This window comes from Apus apus, chromosome 2 (genome assembly GCF_020740795.1).
Source record: "Apus apus isolate bApuApu2 chromosome 2, bApuApu2.pri.cur, whole genome shotgun sequence".
Classification (NCBI taxonomy): domain Eukaryota; kingdom Metazoa; phylum Chordata; class Aves; order Apodiformes; family Apodidae; genus Apus; species Apus apus.
In genome coordinates this window covers 50,003,006-50,025,861 of record NC_067283.1, presented here as the reverse complement: position 1 = coordinate 50,025,861, position 22,856 = coordinate 50,003,006, and the positions used below count along the sequence as shown (strand labels likewise).

The following is a 22,856-nucleotide window of genomic DNA, read 5'->3' as shown; positions in this document are numbered from 1 at the left end:
TCAGACAAGGTCTACACATTTTATGTTTATGTAATGAACCTAAATTGAGAGCAACCCTCCATAGTAACATAGGAGTAAAACATCCTAATTAAACATTATTCATCAGTTTCTTCTACAGCAAGTAATTGATGCTTTTAAGGCTTATCTTATTCTCCTCTTCTAACAGATTTGTAAACAACAATTATTTTGCAACTTTAAAAACACTATTTAAGCCATTTAAATTAAAAACATTTTCACATCTTTTCCAATTTAGCATCAACTCTCAATAACACCTAGAAATCCTGACAGATGTTTCACAGTATAAATCCAAAGAAATTTTTTTTTAGGTTTTAAAACTTCACTGCACTGCTTCAGTAGTTCGACATGAGCAAGTGAAAAATAAACCCCTATTTCTCACTTGTTCATACCTATTTAAGAGCTTTCCTGCACTTGGAAATCAGAAAGCTGGATAGGCTTTCTTTTGGTTGCAGAACAACAGCACCTTTGCAGCCATTTTTAAGTTATATAGTATATGGTAACCTCAGAATCAGGAACAAAACCAGATACAACTTCTTGACTATGATTAAATCTAAAGAGATAAACCAAAAATCTAACAGCAGAACTGTATTATTATATCATATACAGTGTTATTCTTCTTAGTTTTAATTAAGTGTAAGAATACAGATATCCTGCTGTTGAGATCATACCAGTAATCGTGTATGCACTGCTACAAATATACCACTGTAGTCAATATCAATAATGCTACCATGATAACTTTATTCCACTCTCAAATCAATCATAACCTCATCCTCAATGATTCACCATGTAGTTGTTTGCATTCAAATATGCATATAGACATTCAAAGGAGTTACCGTAAGTTTTTATTAAAAAAAAACCTAGTGTACATGTTTTTTCCCCAGTACAGCTAATATTCTTCTTAAAAAGTCCTGTATGTATCAAACATTGAAGGTTCATCCCATCGATGTCAATTGTCTTTGAAGAGCTGTCAAACACTTCCAACTAATGGACTTCAGTGTAGCCTCAAGAAAAAGCTTTTAGCTTTCTAAATGTGTAAGAGGCTTAGTATTTTGCGGCATGAAGACAATGTGCCATTAGCAAATAATCCTGTGTTCACACTGTTCCCTCAGGAATGATATAAACTCCAAATCCCAAGTGGTAATTCATACCCTGTCTAAAATTAACATAAGATACATTACAGTTATTCAGATGAATAGGTAGCATTTGGAAAGGTCCATCAACATTCATATTTTTAACAGCTCTTTAAAGAGGTAATGGTGCAGATTAAGTACAAGCCTTTTGCCTCAGTATAATACACATTTGAAATTAAAATAAAATATGGAAGACCAATATCTTTACATTTTGTTCTTCAGAAAAAGAAGAATCTTAAAGAAAGCATTTAGTAGTCCACTTGTGCTTCAAATATTCAATGCGTGAGAAAGCCAAAAGAAAAAAAATACACATTTTTGTACACCATGATCAAAAAGATAACATTATAAATTTTCAAAAATTGCACTGTATTTAAAACACTCTCTAGGAATCTGTTCCACTTCTACGTATGGCTACTTCAGGCTGCCTGACAGTTCCTTTTCCACTTTAATTGCCAACCTGAGGTGGCCCTTCAGGGATCAGTGATGTGAAGAAGGTTGTGATAAAGGACCAAGCAGAAGCCATAAATCCAGGCTGCTGCTCTGTATTGGCATCTTCACCTGCATCTTCTCCGCTGTCATCATCAATGCCATCATCCATAAGTCGTTCCTTTCAAAACAGAAATTGAGGCAATTAAACTGCTGCTATTCAGAGCTCTGACATAAGGTAACCAGCAGTATCTTCCTATATTAACTTCTCTCAGAACAACCTCCTGAAGAATAACTAGCATGAAAAAAAGCCTGTCTCAACTTCAATTAATTTTCTAGTTGTCAGATTGGAAAAATATAGAATTTCAGCAGCAGGTGCAACACTGAGGACAATGTTGAAAGCCTTCTGGTTAAACTGACTATATTCCATAGAAGTTGACTTTCTGTCCAGGCATTACAGCATACTTAACTATGTAATACATAGGAGTCTCAAAAGACATGCCCGCTCTTACTCACCATCTCTTCAAGATCTGGATTATTTGCATGTTGCCCATCACGGTTCACTTCCACGTTATTGGCTGCCTGTTGCTGGCCTCCCTCTTGCCTAAAGGGGAACCATCCAGCCTGATGTCTATGTAAGAAAATGGAACAGTTGAAAAATACTCTTTTGAAAGGGGAAAAAAAATATATATTTTTCTGCTAGCCTTACTTCTAGATTGAATGGCTATTCTTTGAGGCTTGGGTTCAGAAGGGTCTTGCTAAGAGCTATTCTTAGAGTTTCAGAAGTGCTGATAACAGCCCTCTGTTCCAGAGGATGAATACTTTACCATGATTAGGAGATTAAATATATAGAATACTTTTTGGGGTCTCCTCCCCATTTTTAAGTACTTTAAGTCATATTAATTTTCATAGGCTGCCTTAATTTTCATAGTTTAAACTTGATTTTCTATGGAAAAGAATTTAAACTTCAGCTAAGGCTTGAACCACACTGTAAGTTAAATAAGCCCATCCTGTGTCTTCAGGTGTCTATATTCTGATTTCAACTGTCATATCTGCATGAGAAACAGAACAGTGATGACTGAGACTACAATGTAAGGAAACTCTTAATTACGTCAGTCCAAAAGATCAAGCATTACTGCTGTTTTCTACTTTTATTTATATCACGGAAGTATTTTCATATATAAAGGGAAGTGATGACAGTATCATTGGTATTTCTGAATAAAACGGAGTGAGCTTAGGCCTTTTTGATACCTCATAAGAAAAAAAAAAAGTCCCTGTAACTCTAGCAGATCTAGTTACCCACCAGTACAGTAGCACTACTTTAGCTCTGCCTAACATGACTTACTGCAAAAATTCCACATATTACTTTTGAAATACAAGTGACTTTGGCCCTGCAGTTTTCTTTCCATATTCAAGAAGCATTTTAAGTTTATCCAAGTATACGCTTGACCTGTATGAACTTCTCTCTCCTCAACCCCACGTCCTAAATTTTCATTCCAAAATTCTACATTCCTACAATACTGAACTGGTAACATCACCAACATTTAAGAGCACTGTATTTCAGGTTTGTATTTCAGGCTTAAATGGCATCCAATTTAATGTAACCATGTTTTGAGAATTATTTCTTTTTTCATAGCAGCTTCTCTACTTGTTTGAATTTTTTATTTATTTTTTTTTTAAACACATGTCATACTGTAAAGGAGCAGTGTCTTCTGCATTTGAATAATTTTTAAGTTTAAATCACAGAATCAGAGTTTCACAGAATGGTAGAGGTTGGAAGGGACCTCTGGAGATCATTGAGTCCAACCCCTCTGCCAGGGCAGGACCACCACAAAATCTATGGTAGGTCACACAGAAAGGCATCCAGATGGGTCTTGAAAGTCTCCAGAGAAGGAGACTCCACAACCTCTCTGAGCAGCCTGCTCTAGTGCTCCGTAAATCTTACAGTAAAGAAGTTCTTCCTCACATTGGGGTGGAACTTCCTGTGTTCTAGTTTGCGTCCGCTGTCCCTTGTCCTATCACAGGGCATGACTGAAAAGACTGGCCTCTCCTTCTTGACACCCACCCTTCAGATATTTCTAGACATTAGTAAGCTCCCCTCTCAGTCTTCTCTAGACTAAACAGCCCCAGGTCTCTCAGCCTTCCCTTGTAAGACAGGTGTTCCAGTCCTTTAGTCATCCTCATACCCCTCCACTGGACTCTCTGAAGTAGATCCCTGTCCCTCTTGAACTGGAGAGCCCAGAACTGGACACAATACTCCAGATGTGGTCTCAGTAGGGTAGAGGGGGAGAAGAACCTCCCTCAGCCTGCAGGACACACTTCTTCACGCACTCCAGCATGCCACTGGCCTTCTTGGTCACAAGGGCACATTGCTGTCCCATGGATAATTTGTTGTCCACCAGGACTCCCAGGTGCCTCTCCACAGAGCAGCTTTCTAGCAGGTCAGCTCCTAATCTATACTGGTGCATGTGGCTCATACACTAGCACTGTACTCCATATATCAGATCTGCAGTTGTACTCAACTGTTGTACTCACAAATAAACCAGTAGCATGGCTCCCATTACCATGACAAATCGACTGAAGGAAGAATAGAAGTATACAATGCTCAGAAGAATTGCTGCTCTAGAGAATGTGTACATCCAGTCCAGCCAGTCCCGGTTGAAGTCCTCCTCATTCACTACTGGGCCACCCTGTGCATTCATCTGAACATTGGGGTTTACAGGCCTGTTCTCCCGGACGGCTACATTTGGCACTGCTGCGGGCTCATTTGCAGGAGCATGTTCTGAATTTACGGCCTGGGCAACCGTGGATCTCGCTGGCTCAGTCACTTGGGCTGAAACAGCAGCTTGGCTAAAAATTTAAACATAAAACTGGTTTGTCTAAAACATGCACCACTAATAAAAAACAGTTTCAGATGTAATACAGGTCAAAACAAACTGCATTTTCAGTTAAATCTTTACTTATTAATACATTCATTTCAATCCAAAACTGGATTTCATAATTTGCTGGACAGAACTTAGTGTAAAACAGAACAGCCAGACAAAATAAACACAGACATTCTGATCCTGTAAACAACACTGAAGTTTTTAATACCTTCCTTTCATTAGAGTAATACAGTACAACCCAAGATAATGCAGACTTACTATTGCATGTAGTACTGACGTGCATACATTTGTTGCCACCAGATCATCTGTAAGGGACTGAATGCAGGATACATAGAAAATCCAGCAGGAACACCGTGACCTGGAAATTGGTTGCCTATACTGCTAGAAGAGGATTTAAAGAAAAACATTCAGTTCTAAATTGTCACATTTTTAAATGCACCAATATTAAAAAAAAACCACCATATTTTTTTCCTCTCATTTGTCCCCCTATAATGCACTGAAATATGTAGTAAGATTCTCCAGCCCATTCAAAAAAAAGCACTGTTTTCATGTAAGAAATAAATAAGCACGGTTATTTCTACAGAAAGTGGATTTATGTTTTTGTATTTAGAAGTCTGTCACTAGCTGCATCTCTAGGACAAAACCATGTTGAAATTTTTCAAAATTGTGTATAACTGCAGAAATTCTTCCATATAATTCCTTTCAAGTTCAGAGGTCACACTTAAACATGCTGCAGGAGTTGTAAAGGAAAACTTACTATCTTCTATAGCTTTCTTTTAGAAACAATACCAGAAGTATCACTGTGATCAAAGACACAATTAAATTAACGTGAGCAAAGACAAGCTAATCTTTCAGATACAATTTCTGAAGACTGCAACTAAGAACACTGTAAATTATTTACTTTCCCCACTTCTCAATGTTTGGAGCACAAGTGATTCTCCTCTCTGTGGGCTTTTAACTCTGGTTGACATGCAAGAGACAAAGCTCTCATACAGAATTTTAGGTTTGGTTTTGTCTGCTTTTAATCTCCTTAGCCTCTCTTACCTCCTAGAGCATATAGCATGTTTTGGCAAGATTTCCAACTCTTTCCATAAAGATTTTGATGCAGTGAACTGTAGTAAACCAGGACATCTTTCAGGACAGCATGAGAGTATAAAGGATGAAGAAAAGTTTACTCAGACTGCAGGTAGCAAAAGCTGAGACTGCTGTAATTGTTCTGCAGACTACACCTGTTCCCTAAGTAAGGCACTCCCTGCAAAGATATCACCAAGAGATTTCATTAGTCTACCAGGCATTCAGATATAAAAAGACATGCCCAGAAAGAAAGATGGGAGGAAGACATTTACATCTTTTTTCCATGTTACACATGAATAAGCATTTCACTGTAATTCTGGACAAGAGCCTGTCAGGCAACTCCATGACCTCTGCCAAAACAGTTTGCTGTGTTTGTATTCGGCAATATCCTGCTTTGACAACAGACCAGCGGCAGGAGGGGAAGAAAGTAAAAGCTACTGTCCTGATACCACATAAAAACTGAGATAGTCATGGACAAATTTGCAAGGGTGAACTGGCAGCCCTGCTGATGCTACTTATTTATGCATAATTAACGTGCTGGAACAAAAAACTGTCAAGCTGTTATTGAAAAACACAATCATGTTTTTCTCTTTATGGCTGCAAGCTTTAAGAACATTCTTTTCAATCCCCTGACCTGGCAAACACTTTGAGAAATAAGGCTCCTCCAAAATCCATAAAACCCTGACCATCATAAAACACTCGGCCCTCAAAGTCTAAAGGAGATTCAAATGTTCTACATGGATGTTGCTAAGTACTACACTGTGACAAATGACTGACCAACGTCTCAATTTCCACGAGGTAGAATACCACATGGGGATGTAAACAGGCAGGACCCCTCATTATTCAACCATACCTACTTCACCAGCTCAGTCATCAATAAGCAGTGCTACTCAATTTGCCAAAGTTCTGCAGGAATTCACCAATGCTTTTTCTTGTCAGTTAGAGCTTTCAGCTTTTGCAGACTCTTCTTGAAAATTCTAAGTTAAGCTCAACAAAAGCTGAGAGGCCTTAGGCTAATAGCTACACCCCCCCAAGATACATCTTTTAGAAATATTACAGGATTTGAGTCTCTACTTTCTTCCATTCTTTTGAAACTTGCTTTCCTGATGTCTTAAAGCTTAATAGTAGATTGAGAAACCAGTCAATCAAGACAAACAACAAAATATTTCAGTTATGTCCTGCTCTTTTCTTTCCCATTTAAATGGAAAATCCTGGCAGGTTGTTGGGGGGAACAAAGGAGGGTGTGTTGTGTTTTTTGTTGGTTTGTTTTGTTTGTTTGTTTTTTTAACAGCTTTTCTAGATGTGACTTCTTCAGAAGACTTAACATTTAAAAATCTGATTTTATTAATGCAAAAAAGTAGACAACAATACTCAAGAACAGTCTTTTGGTTTAGAATGCCAACTAGCAGAGCAGTATTTTGTTTGCTCAAGTATCAGAATGAGGCGGATGCTGTCCATTATACAGCTATTACAGATGCTGGGGTATTGAGTTTATGAAATTCAGGAACAATTCTAAACTCAGTGTAATGTATTGCAGTGAGGAGAACCTCTCCAAAGAAAGAGGCTCTTCTCAGCAAGGCAAGCTGGCTTGCTGTTGGAAGAAAAAAGAAAGTAACATGTGCTTGTTCTTCATCTTTTTCCAAAAGCAGGAGAAAGAGGCAGGAAGCAGAGTATTTCAAAAGATAGGCAGCAACAGCACAAGAGCAGAGAAGCAAACTGGATAGGCGCAGGCATTCCAAGATTGGAGAACAGAGCAGACAGTAGAAGAACAGCTAGAAAAGTCCAAAAACAGGTTTTAAGGTTCAAATGGTAGAGGTAGCTTCAGAATGTTCTGAAAAGAGGCATATTACTCCTTAAATGCCTAGAAAGCTCAGAATTACTTATTTGGTGTATGGAAGACATGTAAAATGAACTGAGATTCAACTTGAGGGTAAGGTCAGACTTGTTAGTTAGTGTAATCATGAAGATACTGCTCACCACTAGTGGAAAAATTAGACTTTTTATTCAGACTTAAAAGCTCAATCTGTCATCTGAATGACTGACAATAAATGCATTTTAGTGACCTTGGCCCATAGAGACATCTCTCTTAGTGTTTGTCTCATAGAAGCCTGGGATATCAACTTCAAGTGATATTTCAATATCCTTCACTATGTAATTTGCTATTTTAAACAACAGCAAAAAAAAAAACTGCAGGCAAAAGCTACTGATTAAGCAAGGTATTTATGCACTAGAACATACTGCATATTGTCAGTATGCTATTTTGTTGTTTGCTTTCAAACATTACCATCTACACAGTACAAAAATATTTCACTAGATGGGCTGCCCACACTTCACAAATAATCTTACTGCCTTGATGTTTCTTGTCTGTTTACTGCTTCCAAGTACTCCCCAGTCCAAAACGCAAGCCCCTTCAGGACTGAGCTCACCTGTTCTGTTTGTACCTGCCTGGCACAGTGGAGCCCTGATCTACAACTAAGTCCACAGGAGTAGACAATGCTGTGCTTACTCAAAAGCTGTATTTCATACTTTTGCTATACTTACAGCAACAAAGTAACTTGGTAGATATATAAACTACTTGCCCAGTCCAACCTCCAGTCTAGATTGTTAGATAAACAGCGTTTACCAAAGCTCAAAGCAGCAGGAAGTTCTAAATGGCTTCCTGTGTAATATTTTAACAATCTGAATTAGCCATTTTCCCCAAAGTGTATTCAACTGGCACACTAAAGATTTGTGCCAGGAACTTAAAAAAACATGGAAAACGTAATTTAATCACCCAACAATCATGTTACATATTTGTACAAATTACTTTACTAATGAAAGTGTTGCAAACTGCTCAAAAAATTTGACTCTCTCGTACATTTCCAAACATCTGAAGAACTTTCCCCATCAGCAGAGCCTATAGACCATCACGCAGCTGGCATCAATGTTCAGTTACAAAACAGTAAGAAAAATCCACAAGGTTACACAAATTTCAGCTACAAATCTTCATTGCTCCTAACAAGTGTCAGTCTGCATGTAAACTACATTCAAGCTAGATTCATTGCCCAGAATGATGTTTAAGAAAGCAGCAAAAAAAATAAGGCATTTCTTACTGCTGAAACAAGCAGCACTGCTCTGAAGCAAAAACAGATGCATCTGAAAAGATTACTGAAAGCATTAAAACCGGTTTTCAAAGAAGACTGCAGACTACAGCAGGCACTGACACAGACTGTTCAGAGCTGAGCTGAGCCAGTGCCCAGCACTCTGCAAAGATTTACCTTAAGTTCTGGTAGTGTTACACTAAATTACTTTTACAAAAAAGGCTTAATATTATTTAGGGTTCATTTATTTTAGCATTTCTGTTTAGATCAGGAATGCACTTCCGAATCAAACCTCGAGTCACTTCCTCTTACTAAGTTTTGGTTTGCACCACAGAGTGCTCTTGGATCACCATCTGCATTCCTTTTGGATCACACTAAATTGAAATATGCAACTTAGGAGCATTGCTAAGGCACCTTTGCCACAAACAGGCACCTATTACAGGCGACCAAACTAAAGATAGTCCAAATAAGACAGAAAACCCTATAATGTGTCCATTGTTGATGCCAGGTTCCCAGCATCTCTTTCAGTCTACAGTTCCGTTCCTCTCAATCCACATTACTTGCTAATACAGACATAGACTTATGTTTGGTTTTTTTAAGCTACTCTTTCTTCCAAACATAGTAATGTCTTCCAAACTGATGCTTCCCACTGTACTTTAATTACTTCAGCTAAAAGACTGAACAATGGTTCTGTGGCCTTTCTGAAGTCCATAGCCTAAGCAGTTCACCATGCATACTGACGGAAAACTCACACTCAAGAGTATGGTTACATTACAAGCTAATTAGAAAGCCATTAAAACTTCTTACAGATTAGTAATTAAAACATCACGCAATAAGTTGCTTCCAGAATTAATTTATATTTACATCAATCAGCAGTCTTGATTGTCAAGCCAGTGTCACCTAGCTTTGCCATAAAGGCAGGTATAACCATTTCCCTGAAGACACACATGGTCAAAATAAGCTAAGTGCTCCACCCACTGCAAGGACTATTTCTTCCCAACAGTGCATCTCAGATTAAAAAAAAAAAGCAATTGAAGGAATTCAAGACAAAAACTAACACTAGTAAAGTCTAGGTAAACGCTAACAAGAGAATATGTAAATTAAACTGACACTAAGTAAATTTTCAACAGTTCTTGACATCTGTTTTCTTTCCAGTGACAGAAACAGTTGTTACTGTTAGCAGTTTCATAGAGGTTTTTTTTGTTTGTTTGCTTGATTCAACGTTCTCCAAAGCAAATCTCTAGAATTTGTACAGTACTGGAAAAACACCTTGTGAGAAAAAATTTCTGCAAGTGTTCCCTGGAAAAATAACAGTTATGATCTCAACATGCACTCCCCCTTGGAAAAACATTTTCCTAAAAAGTTTAAGAAGCTGCAAAGGCCACATGGGTTAAAAATTCCTAATGCTGCTTTTAAGAGAAAACAAAACAAAACAAAAAAATGTAGGAAGTTACATAATACAGATCTGATCAAGAAATGTACGCTTGTTACATTTCACTGGCATGTATGAAAACACTTCATAATTCTACTGTAGATACACAAGCACTTACACACACTCAACACATAATTGTAGAAAAACATGACGTCTACAGTTGAATTCAATATGGAAAAGTGAAGAGTAACAAACATATCAAAAACTAAGATTATATTCCAATAAGAATTTAGTGTTGACAATTATCACAAAGGACTAGAAAAAAGGAAGCAATAATTTCGTAAGTTACATTATTAGCTACAACTGTTAGATAAATCTTACAGCTGCACTTCCCAGCAGAAAGTTGAGGACAGAGAACATGAAGAAAAAATAATAGCCTTATGGAGAGCACCAAGAACACTTTGACTCCTGGCTAAAAACATTAATGTTCAGATGAAAAATGTTTCTAATGTGACTTACATTTCAAGATGAACAAGCCAAATAATTTTCAGACTGTGAAAGTGCTGTAAATGTAACTGAACATTTAAAGTACATTAAAGTGTATCAAAGAGCTGAGGATTGCTTCATTCTCACTTACCCTTGCATTAAATAAGGGAACTGATGGCTTGGCATGGGATTGCTTTGTGCTTGTGGAAGATTACGATGCCTCACTCCATCTGCACTAGTGTTCAAAGACGTAGATGAAGCTTCTTGGTTTGCGGCTGAGGCAGCAGTTGATCCAGAACAGTCTACATTCTTAAAAATAAATAGAACTGAGGTTGGAGATCTTTTTGCCACAGTTACAAGATTTACTACTATGTCTTAAAAACCTATTTGCTTTAACATTTTGTCACAGATTTTATTGATAATATAAGCACCTGGCAAGTCTTCTGGGGTTTTATAGGTTCTGGCAAGCCTATAGTAAAAACAGCAATTCAAAATTGCACTCAGGTGCAAATATAAAACCACAGTTTTCAGAGAGACTCAACCACTTGATAGGTCCCAGAGAACACCACAAGTCACTGGGAATTAAAATTTCAAAAAGCTGAACCATACCAAAGCTTAATTGAAATAATATTTAGCAGCAACAAAAATTCTAGTGGCTATCACTAACAAAAGTAACTACAACCTCAGGATATTACTGCATATTCAGAGAAAAGAGTGCCTGCAGTTGCTTAAAATACCATTCCTCTATCCTCATCTTCAGTTTCGCCTTCCACTCTCATACTTATCATCCTCTTCACTGTGCCAGCTGCCCAATCCAAACTGCTGTACTCACAGCTGGGAGAGGGAAAGGGGTGGAAATAGTGAAGTAGCTAGGAACTACCTAAGCTTCCAGAAATGCACCTAAAACTAGTGTGTCAGACCTTCAATGATTTCCAAGATCAGTACTTAACCCCGGAAGCAGGACAACAGCTGGCTCTCCTAGATTATGTGTCACCAAAACAAGTCTGCAATTTGGCCGCTAAGATGCATTATTTTAGTTTTAATAAATCAAATTCTGTTGCTAAACATTACTGTAATGTTTACTCAGTAGAAAATCCTCTTCAAATTTGACAACTCAGGAAGTGAGAAGGTGCAATTACTTAAGACATCCATATCACATTTGCCCTACAAAGGAAAACAAGATAAATTTACCACTAGACAGTGGGGGGAGGGGAAATAAAAAGTAAAAAACCAAATGGAAGAACAAAAGCCATTCAAGCTTGGGCTTTCGGTTGTTTCCTTAAAAGCATTATGGCCTCAACACTGTGCATATTGACTGCTTTAGGCAGTCATTCGTATAATCATTTAAATACAACATTTACAACTGATTTATGTAGCAATAAAGGAATCACAAAGGAGGCCCCTGTGTTGTGCTTGCAAACAGAGACAGAGATATAAATATAGTCTTTGAAAAGACAATGTATCCACTGTTCACTCTCTACTATTGCATAAACTGCACGTGTTTCTGACTGTCACACAGCAGTCAGAAACAGTACCCCACTGACAGAGAAATTAAGTCAAACAGCTTATTACTGGTAGGGTATTTCCATATGCTGATAACCAACACACTACAGATGAGAAGTACCTACAGTGGTATTGTACACATTCCTTTCTGACTAACCTTCAAGGGTTCACTTGGTGATACTGCCAACTCTAGAAAAAGCCAAGAGAATGACAGTAATGGCAACCAAGTCATCAACAGAAACATTAACTGCACTCCTGTTAAAACAGTACAACCAAGGATCATTATCATTTTTGCAGGGTGTGAAGAGAAGAAGGCTCAAAACATCCTAAACAAAAGTATTCTGTGAACAGCTTAACTGATAAAATGTTCAGAACACCTACTTCTCATTGTCTTACAGGCAGTATGACTACTTTGAGGCTACTAAGCAAGTACTGGACGGTTCTGAAAACAAAACAAACACTGGCCAACCTCCCTCTCTATCTCACAACCACAGCACTTTGACTGGTCTCTATACAGCAGTAAAAAAATTCACAACATTTATCAGATCTTGTTTTAAAAAGTAACTGGAATACACTGCTCAATTTCTGACAAAGACACAGGAATGTGGAGAGAACAGAAAATGTACTTCTAAAAAAAGAGCTAAAAAGGAATAGCAGCTTAGGAAAACTAGTGCTCAACGATCTAATAAACATAGTTGTGTTACAATTTAATAAAAAGTCATCTTTGCTTAAACAAAAACCCTTAGATAATCAAGTCTAATTGTACAAATTCATATGGCATGCTCTACCTTCATCACGCTATTTTATAGTCAAATTTTGAAAATGAAAATAAATTCCCCGAAAGCTCTATCAGTGCAGAATAAATTAATGGCCTATATATGAAAAAAACTCACTGAGCTACTGCTGGAGGTTGAAGCTCCGTGACCTCCTCTACTGGTGCTGGGTTTTGGAGAACTTGGGGGTGTCCGGGAAGTACATACCAGGTGAACCATATGATACTCATCTTGCTAAAAATTAAAGAAATTGAAGAGCTAAAGCAACAATGTTTGATAATTTCACAAGCAAAAACTGTCTTAAAATCCACTTTTAAAGCTGCATTTGTAATCAGTAAAGAAACATTATCAAAATGGAGAGACCAGAAAGCAAAACTGGAGCCTAGCACAAGAGAAGCCCACTACTTCATAACTGCTTCACAACTGATGTTTTCTTAGCAGTTGTCCACAATAACATATTGAACATTCACTTACCCCAGATTTTCCCTAGAACTGCAGTATAGCAGAACCAGTGGAAGATCACACAGAGAAACACAAGGAAGTATATCACAAGCTTTAACACTTATTTTGGAAAAGTATCAAACCCACTACAGGGCTCAGTTTCCCTGAAGTTAAGAATGCTTACATTTGCATTGAGATCTAATGAAGAATAAAAGTATCAGGGTACATGAAAAATGTAGGTGCTGGAATTCCACAAGCAGACCAAGGTAAGAAAAAAGTACCAGCCATTACCTCCAGCTCACTCCAGTCTAAGCTTGGCTCAAGCCTAGCCTGCAGGTGGGTGTCTGAAGAGCCCCTGCAGATATTTCACAATCAGGGAACATTGTTCTAGGCGCTAAACAGGACTTGAATATTCCTAAGTATTTGCAAGTGAGGAAAAAAAAAGGAGTGGCACCACTTGAAGCCATGTCAGTGTGCAAATAATCAGCCCGCATCAATTCTTCATGAATCTGCTCCCTCCCAACATGGATGCCCCAACAACTTCAATCTGAAGCTATTTCACCACACCAAATGAAAACATCCCATTATACCAGCATCTCTGAAGATTAAATGGCCACAGCAACAAGAACAGCTATGACTGTATTTAAATTGCTTACTACAGCTTCCTCAGTCACCAAATTTTAAACAAGAAAAGCAACTAAAAAAAATATATTCTGTCTTCTGAAAACAGTGTGGTACAGTAAACCTGCAGTTTTTATTAAGATGACATTTAGAAATACCAGGCTTGGATGGTTTGTTGCTTTTTTTTAACTATTAAAAAAACCTTAACACACATGCTTACTCATTTTTAAGTTTTAATCTTTAGAAATATAGAAAACTGGATAACTGCTTCTATACTCCATGGTGCATTACTTCTAGCATAGCCTATCTACATCCACATTCATTTAAACTCCTCCACGTGTATTAGTTTCTAAACCCAAGCACAGCCCCGTTGTTATATTAGGTGTAGATTCTTACTAGTCAGTGATAGTGAGCAATGACCAAAGAGCACTGAACACAGGTGATCAGCATTCTGACCACATCAAAAGCCTTTAACTTATCTAGTTTGTTACCTTCTTTCTAGGTGAGAACTTCTACTACTTGAGAGGCCAAGGAAGGTAGACATATTCCTTGTAAGCTTTATACAATGTGTCAGTTTACTGTAATGTATTTTCTATTTATACATAGCATGAACATCACCATACCTGAAGAGTGGCACAACTTAAAGCCTTAAGGTATCAGCAAAATGACAATACCAAAGAGCAAGTATAATAAAGCTGATTTGAGAGATTTACTAAATCCTCAGCATCAGGAATTTATTGCTAATCAAGTAGGAAGAATACAGTGGAAAATGAGATTGACCTCAAGACTAACTATAACTTTTTTCCAAAAGCACTTAAAAGCTTAAGCACAAAAACCTCCCTGAAACTCATTTATTTCACTTTATGTTTAAGACTGATGAGTATGTTTCTAAACTCCCTAAATTTCTTTATCTAAACCCAAGGCCTATAGTTACTAAAATGCCTTTAAAGTCAAACATAGCCTCTGTATAGCTAAGGAAGAGGATAGCTGAGCAAAGTTTCTCCTCTAGAACATAAATAAGGTTTGAAATTCTGTTTCCTAAAACTAGACTGCTGTTAGCAGGCCAAGTGAATTTAAGGGAGACAGACTTAATTTTGTCCTTTAAAAGCAAAACTAAGCTTTGAGGCAAGCTATATAAGCTTTTTCATCAACTTTTAAGTGGTACAAGATATATAATGATCTGCAACAGTCCAGCTCTGGTTTTCTAGTAAACCTATACACAGTAAATTTTTGGTAAGCAATTTAATAAAATCTGTTTCAGCATGAAATCTATTTCAGCCTCAGTCTGCTCAAGATGCCTCTGTATCAGTTTCTCCATACTAAATACAGAAGTTCTGCCTTAAAAGACTTTCCTCCAGACTAGGTATTAAAATGTAACCCACTCTCGCAGTCTGCGCATTTTTACCTTAACACTTGACCCAAAAAAAGTATCACTACTAACACCCAGGTACAGCATTACAAAGCTTACCTACTTTATAGGATTAAAAACTGTGTAACTGTTTAATGTGACAGTATTTTTCATATACAGCTACTGATGTCTCCTGATCTGTTTACAAGGATTTTAAAGACTATTCAACATAATGCACTATTTTCTGCTACCATCAAAACTGAAACAAAGTTCTTGACGGTTTGCCCTAAATATCATCTTATTCTATACAGTTTTAAGAACTCTACTAACTCAATGAAGTCCCTATTACTTGGTAGCATCAATCCAAACTATTTGAACCAATCTGAGAACTAAGTGCCTGTATTTCAAGATTTCCTACATCAGATGTCATGTGTATGCAGTATTTGGATTTAACTAAAAGGTTGAATGGAGAAACCAAAGTTAGATTAGTAAAATTATTTCTCCTAAGAAGAGAAAGCAGAATAATAGTAACAACTAATAATATTAATAATAATACAAATTAAGAAAGGACTTTCAATCATCAAAAGAAATGGCTTGCTGTTGACAAAACCAGGGCAGCAAATAGCTTTCCCAGCAAAAGCATTCAGGAATTTGGAATTCTGGTTTTGCATATAAATACATTACCCTTAATTTGCTTACATAAATGCGGTTTTTCATGTAAGCTCTTGGATTTAAGTATGCACAAGAAATGAAATTATGCCCCAAACAAACCTAATCTGTCAAATGATTATGTTTAGGTCATAGTGGGAACCGCCCTAAAAAGTCCCTCTACACTGCACATCACTTGTTTAGGACTTACATTGTCTACTTGCTCTCCCACCAATCAGAAATACTCTTCAGTCCACAAGTATCACAATTCCACATACAAGGGATACTAGAAAATACATTTTCCTGAACATAGCAACATTATATGCTTACATCCTTCAATGCAACAATGAACATTTTAAGCTAAACAACACAAATCTAAATGCCTATTTCCAAAAAAGGGGGTTTGATCAAATATCATATGGTGTTGATATAAAGCTTACTTTTCTGAGAACATCTTTCAGCTGCAGATGATCAGGAAGCAGTCTGCCAGAATACACCAGTCTCTGATCCTTTGTAGACTAGGAGATGGGACAAAGAAAGGAATTTAGCTTTTTCCTGCTGTACAGATATACAGCTGGAGACAACATCTGAAGATGAGAAAAACCCTTATAACTCCAACCACCAACAGCTTTAAAAATGTTTCAGAGGCTGCACAAGTCCAACTCACAAATTAATTCTGAAAAAGAATTCTGTTATTACACACTCAGCAAGAGTGTCATAACAATTAGCAACACTTAACTGGCAAATGCTGCTCAAGAAAACTATGAAGTCTATTTAAAAAAAAAAAAAGTCCTCTTTTTTAAAGCTTTGCTTTTTACCCCGCTTCCATTCCCAGGCACTTGCTGAAAAGTAGCTGGGGCAAAGAAAAAAAAACCACAAATAGCAGAATGATGGAAACATTACCATATGCAAAAGGACACAAATTTCCATCTTTTATGACAAAGAATTTCGTTATTAGTCCTTGCCCCAAATCCATGCCCCAACACCACCACCAAAAAAAATCACAAGAGGAAATGAGAAGGAAAGCATTAAAAAACACGAAGTAGCAATTTTTATATATATTTTTTTTTTTAAGATAGCTTTCAAACCTTGGTAAACTTTTTTGCCTGTTGTTACACTTCCTCAGTTTACAATGTTATTAACATAAAAACATTTTTAAAAACCCTAATTATATGCTACTCATTAGCTAGTAACTCTTAACTATTCTACATAGAAGACATAGTGACCAACTTCTTTTTAATATGAAACTATCTGGAGTACCCTCCTACAGCAAAATATCCAGTCCAGCAAAGAAACAGGCAGTTTACTTGGTTAAGCAAAACAAACATTTAAAATGCCCCCACTCTAATAAATTTGGTTTATGTGGTCAGAAAATTTTAAATAGTCTTAATATTAGTGGATCACTAACATGCTGCTAACTATGTAAATAAATACATAACATTCCTAAATATTCACCCATATTAAAAGAATTTTAAAGAGAGGCCAACTGATACATTCATTCAGTTTAACTCCTGCCTACATCCTAAATTAACACAATAGGGCTTATCTCTTTAAACAGAGTGCTAACACAAACAAATGCTAAATGAAATCTTGCCTAACATCAGTGGAATAGAAATGCATTATCAGCATGAAATATTTAAAGAATTTCCCCATCACAGACAGCTAGTCTCTCCTCCTTTCTCAGCCTTCTGTAGTCCACTCTGCAGTCTTCTTCATGTTAATACTCAAGACACAAATACCTCAGATTCAGATCGTTGTGATTAGAAAAACCTTTCACAGAAGTTTTGAGAATTTTTTTCTTGCTATTCCCTTTAACAGATTTCCTGTAAATCAGCCCAACACAGAAAATTTGCAGAACTTGTTTTTTCCCCTGAAAGATATCTGATCATATCACTAGAAAAAAAAAAATATCAGATACTCTAAGCAAATAGTTAGATGAAGTACACATGAAATCTGAGAAGCATTTCTGTAACTTTTTTCCCAAATTCATACTAGCTCTTCATTATCAAATGCATGGCTTTAAAAATGTATGTAACCTGCCACATACAGTACAGAATTGTATCTCACTTGAAGAATAACTTTCTAAGCTCTCCTGTATTTTTAATTAATTATGTAATGCACTATTTTTTAAGTCTCACAACACAGGGAACTATTTATTTGCAGCTGCAACTGATAAAATAATGCAATTAATTCAATATCAATGCCATACTATTTCTATTTACATCTAAAACAAGTGACAATACCTGCCTCTCTCACATCAGACTTACTTCTTCTTAACTACACCATTTCGGTTGCTCCTTTCAAGCAGGAACAGTCTGTTTACAGAATAAAGGCTTACTTGGATTTTGTATTTGGGAAAGGCCTTAGAAAAACGAGAATTTGCAGCATGTATCAAGATTAGAGAAAACTTTTATTTCCTGTAAACTGGAAACTTGTTGCTTTAGAGTGATCAAGGAAGCCAGAAAAGTCTCAGAAACCCTGCTTCTGGGTCCTGAGATAGATTATCTGTAGACTAATTAGAATAAATAAGCAGTTAAAAGAAAACACTACAATAAAAAAAAAGCCAAAGCTTTCTGCCATCATCCAACATGGCAATGGAGTGCTGTTTCGTCTGTCACACTCATAATACTACTTTCTAGGTGGTAAAATTCAGATTCTTCTCTGTAGAACCTCCTGTCAGCCTCATCTAATTAAGTACCTTCTCAAACACAAGCAGTACAAATTATTTTTTAGTATGCATACTTTACAGAGAAGAAAATGCTAGATGAAAATGACCTCTCAAAGCTGACTACTACATAGCCTTCAGTGCTGCCTTTCAGCTTCCTATAAAAACACAAAAGAAAAGGTTACACATACGCTGAGTACCGTTAATCATATTAAGCCAGAGACATTAATGGGGGAAGATGAGGTCTTAAACCCCATACTCCTCCCTCTGTAACTTAAAATATCTGTGCAGTACAGGATTATCACTTGCCATTCTCAGAGTGAAAGGCACCTTAAGATTCTGAAACGCAGGTGTTTTTAAAATGCAGATAGAAGAAGAGGTGAGAAAAGTGAAAACACAGTATTTCACATATATGCCAAAGTAAGCAGAAAAGGCATTTCAACTCATCCTCTGCCAGAGGAGGTTCAGTGCCATATATCCTGCTTCAAGGAACAGCATGATTACTGGTAGCCCAAACACTTAGCTGCATTGGAAAAATACTTTAAACATATATATAAGTGGCTCAATTTGCAGGAGTAAATACACAACATCAGGTAGAATTATTCTAGAACCTAAAGTTCAGAGTGAGGTGCAAGAGCACTTTTAAATCATAATTCAAAAGGTATAAATTTAAAGCTAGAACTTCCTCAGCTACTGGGCTTTTTTTTGCCTTTTTTTTTTTTCAAGGAAGACACCCTCTGCAATGTTTAGTTCAAGTTAGCCCAACGTGTGACCAAAAACACCAAACCTAAATGACTGCAGCAACTCTCTAAAGACACAATCTCTCAGCTATCCTGTTTCAGCTATAAGATATCCATTGTTTTGGTCACTCAGCTTCTCTCCCCCATTCTTCCATAAGAACAGAAATCCAAGCAACCACATCTGGTTAGAACTGTGAGTAAAGAATACACTAGAGATCAGGTACTACAGGATATGAGAAGTAACAGTTTTAAGTTCACATTTATGGGTGTAACCAATGCAGCCATTAATGCACTGAATGCAAGATCTGCCAGACTATGACATACAGGTTGATTTTCCAAGTTTTCTTTTCTTAAACAAACATACACTATAACTGCAGTACTCCAGCTATGAAGAATTCATACAGTTGGGGCAAAAAAAACCTGACAAATTTAAACCCTCTACAATAATAACTGAACCAATTTAAATCTGCCTATACTTGGAATTTGTACGTATTTAACTAAGTCATTTACACAAATGAATCTGGAATCTGCCTCAAGACCTAACTTCTTATTAGCTAATTTTAACTATCTAATTTTCTGAATACATACTCTTAAAATTGTAAATTACCGTAGAATGATAGAATGGTTTGAGTTGGAAGGGACCTTAAAGATCATGCAGTCCCAATGCCCCTGCATGGGCAGGGACACCTCTCACTAGACCACGTTGCTCATAGCCCCATCCAACCTGGCCTTGAATATTTGCAGGGATGGGGCTTCAACAACTTCCCTGGGCAACCTGTTCCAGTGTCTCATCACCCTCACACTAAAGAATTTCCTTCTAATGCCAAACCTAAACATCCCCTCTTCCAGTTTTGATCCACTACCTCTTGTCCCCACGACAAGCCCTTATAAAAAGTCCAGTTACCATCAGTTTACAGACTAATTTACAAATTTGTATAGGAGAACGAGGTACAAGTCACACATGAAAACTTGAAAGAATATATATAGTAGTGATAGCAAATGATTTCTATTTTACACCCTCAAGTTCAAGATACCTGTACAGAGAAGCTGTGTTCTGATGTACTCTCACACTCTTAAAATAGCATTGTGATATAAGTTATTTCCAGGAATTTTCATATTCAGGAAATGTAGAAATTTGATTGACAAGATTTTGAAGCTGATCTGGTTTAAAAATAAAAAAAAAAAAGGGTGGGGACCTCCTAAAAGCACAAACACAATTTTGCAAGAAGTAGTTACACTCAACATCAAAAAAAAGTCAAGCCAAAAATACGCTTTTTCATTTTCCCACACATAGGAGGCATCCTATTAAACACCTTTCTCCCTCCCCATGCTATTAAAGGTCCCATGAAATAAAGAGTGTTACTAGTTTAATTGCAAATACAGTAAATTCAAATTCAATTTGAATATCTGAGATAATTTTCACTAAAGAAACTCCCCATTCTTTTACCCAGAGCAATTTTGGGGATTCTGAACTAGTCATTCAATAATGAGCGGCATGTTGAGGAATCAGTTTTCAACAAAAGAAAGATGTTCCAGGAAACTGAAATTTAATATTATACTACCGGTTAAAACCTACCGTGCAACATAAAAAACCTCTTGTTCATTAAGGATTCTTTGTAGAAGCCTAACTTAGCAAGGCCATAGGATGAGTCAGAAAACTAGTGTTTAAACACAAGCACGTCACTGGAGGAGGTTCTAGGGAGCAGGAAGATGCAACAATCAGCTGAAGGCACGTATTTGTTTCTTTTACACAGATAGGCTCACTCAGCAGAGAATTACTCACAGCAGTAACTGAACCTACAAACACTAACAAATACTGCTTAACAGATCTCAATGTACCAGTGACAAAGCCTACGTTGTTGACAGCTTTTCTTCTACTTTCTCCAAAAGGCAGAAACCTCTTTTGAGGCACAAAGCTACTACTTTACCTTCCACACCGCCAAAAGAAAAATTAAAAAAAAAATAAAATCAACAATGGCAATGATTCTTCTATTGAACTAGGTGAACACTAATCATTTACAATACAAATGCAACCTTTGTTTGATGTTTTCCACAACAAGGTCTAGGGCCCCACATGCTGCTGCAGTGTGGAGGCAAGAGTCATTCCTTTTATACACTTTTCTGGAACAAATTCTCAAATATAATGTTTTGTATGCTACCGTTCTGAACATGTCCAGTATTATCTTTTTATTATTATCTGTATGATTTTTCATAACTTCTTTTTGTTATCTAGACTCTAATCTAGAACCTTAAAGAAGTTAGGAATAAATCGTATTTTCCTTGGTGAACAACAAAAAAAATAAGCTTTTCTATTAAGTTTAAAAATACAGTTATAACTGTCACACAAGTTTGTAAAACACCTGAGAGCGTAGTTTTCAGCACAACCTCAAAAAACGTCTTTTGAAGAGGAGAAAACAAATTATAAGTAATTCTGGAGGCTGTTCGACTGCGTGTTTTAAATGATACTATGAATAGACATGATCTGCTCCCCACCTCAGTGAATTCACTAAAACGGAGTAACATTAGCTATCTTGCTTTTACAGAAATTAAACAGAACTCTTATATTTACAGAAATCAGCGTTAAACCGAGTTAACTGCGATCTTGAAACTCCAGTTGCTACAAGAAGTTAAACAGAGCACTCGTAGGTGTCTTCAGTGACACCACTTTTCACGACTCCACACAGGGATCCTGACCTTCTTAAATCACATGTAGGAGTGGCTATTGATATTGCCAGCTCCCCTGAAAGCAGTGAGCCAGCCGCTGCCCTTACACCAGCAGCTCTTTGGCAGGAGGGCCCCTTGTTTACTGTGCAGAGCACCCAAGAGAAGTCCTGACCGACTGTCCAGAAGTTACTGCGATACCAGTATTACCGACAAGACGAAGAAAAAAGGGTCTGGCCAACAACTTACCGGCTTGCTGGGGTAGACTTTGGAGAGGTGAGATTTTAGCTTGCCCACAGTCCAGTCCAGAAAGCAGTTAATGGTCTGGTCGGTGTATTTCTGGTTGGGGGCCTTGATGATGAGGGTCACCGGGTGATCCACGACGCTTTGGTCCATGCTGCCGGCCGGGGCAGCCGGCCCTGCCGCCCCCTCTCTTCGCCCCCAGGGCCGAACGAAGCCGCCGAGAGCTGCGGGCGCCTGCGGGTGGGTTCAGCGGCCGGGGACGAACTTCCTGGGCGAGGCGGGGGAGCCCATCCCCGTGCTGCCCCTCACGCGGCGGGCAGGGCGGCTCTGCGGGCCCGGCTCTGCGGGCCCGGCGGGGAGCGGGGCGAGCAGGGACGCGGGCGGCTCGGGGCGTCACACGCGCGTCACGCGCGCGTCACACGCGCGCGCCCCCCCCCCCCCGCCACCGCCGGTTCCCCCAGAGACGGGGGCTCGCGCGGGGCCAACGGACACGCCCTCACCTCCCGCCCCGCCGCTTCCCCCGCCCCGCTGCGCCCCCGGCGAGAGAGAGAGAGGAGAGGGAGAGAAGGAAGGCCAGAGACGAGACAGGCCGGTACCCAGAACGCGCCCGCCCGGGCTCGGGCCCCTCCGCCCGCGGCGCCGCCTCGACCTCCGGGCCCGCTGTCGTTGGCGTAAAATGGAGACCGGAAGCGCGGCGGCGGCCCGCCCCTCTCCGCGCCTCCCTCCCGCGCCTCCCGCGCCG

At 38.2% G+C, this 22,856-nt stretch overlaps 1 protein-coding gene across 5 annotated transcripts; it reads right to left on the bottom strand.

Moving 5' to 3' along the window:
- Positions 1-732: 732 nt before the first annotated feature.
- Positions 733-22,766, bottom strand: HERPUD2 (HERPUD family member 2). 5 transcript variants are annotated; one of them, XM_051610375.1, is made up of 9 exons: positions 22,711-22,766; positions 22,121-22,348; positions 16,246-16,323; positions 12,868-12,981; positions 10,623-10,780; positions 4,718-4,840; positions 4,110-4,424; positions 2,091-2,205; positions 733-1,755 (listed from the first exon to the last, which is right to left on the bottom strand). In XM_051610375.1, exons 2-9 carry the CDS (start codon positions 22,265-22,267, stop codon positions 1,594-1,596), a joined length of 1,212 nt encoding a protein of 403 aa, XP_051466335.1. In that variant the 5' UTR covers positions 22,268-22,348; positions 22,711-22,766; the 3' UTR covers positions 733-1,593. The 5 variants fall into 5 exon arrangements, with proteins under 5 accessions (XP_051466335.1, XP_051466333.1, XP_051466336.1 ...); XM_051610373.1 differs by having other exon boundaries at positions 22,121-22,455; positions 22,711-22,754; XM_051610376.1 differs by lacking the exon at positions 22,711-22,766 and having other exon boundaries at positions 4,718-4,837; positions 22,121-22,671.
- Between the last annotated feature and the right edge of the window lie 90 nt (positions 22,767-22,856).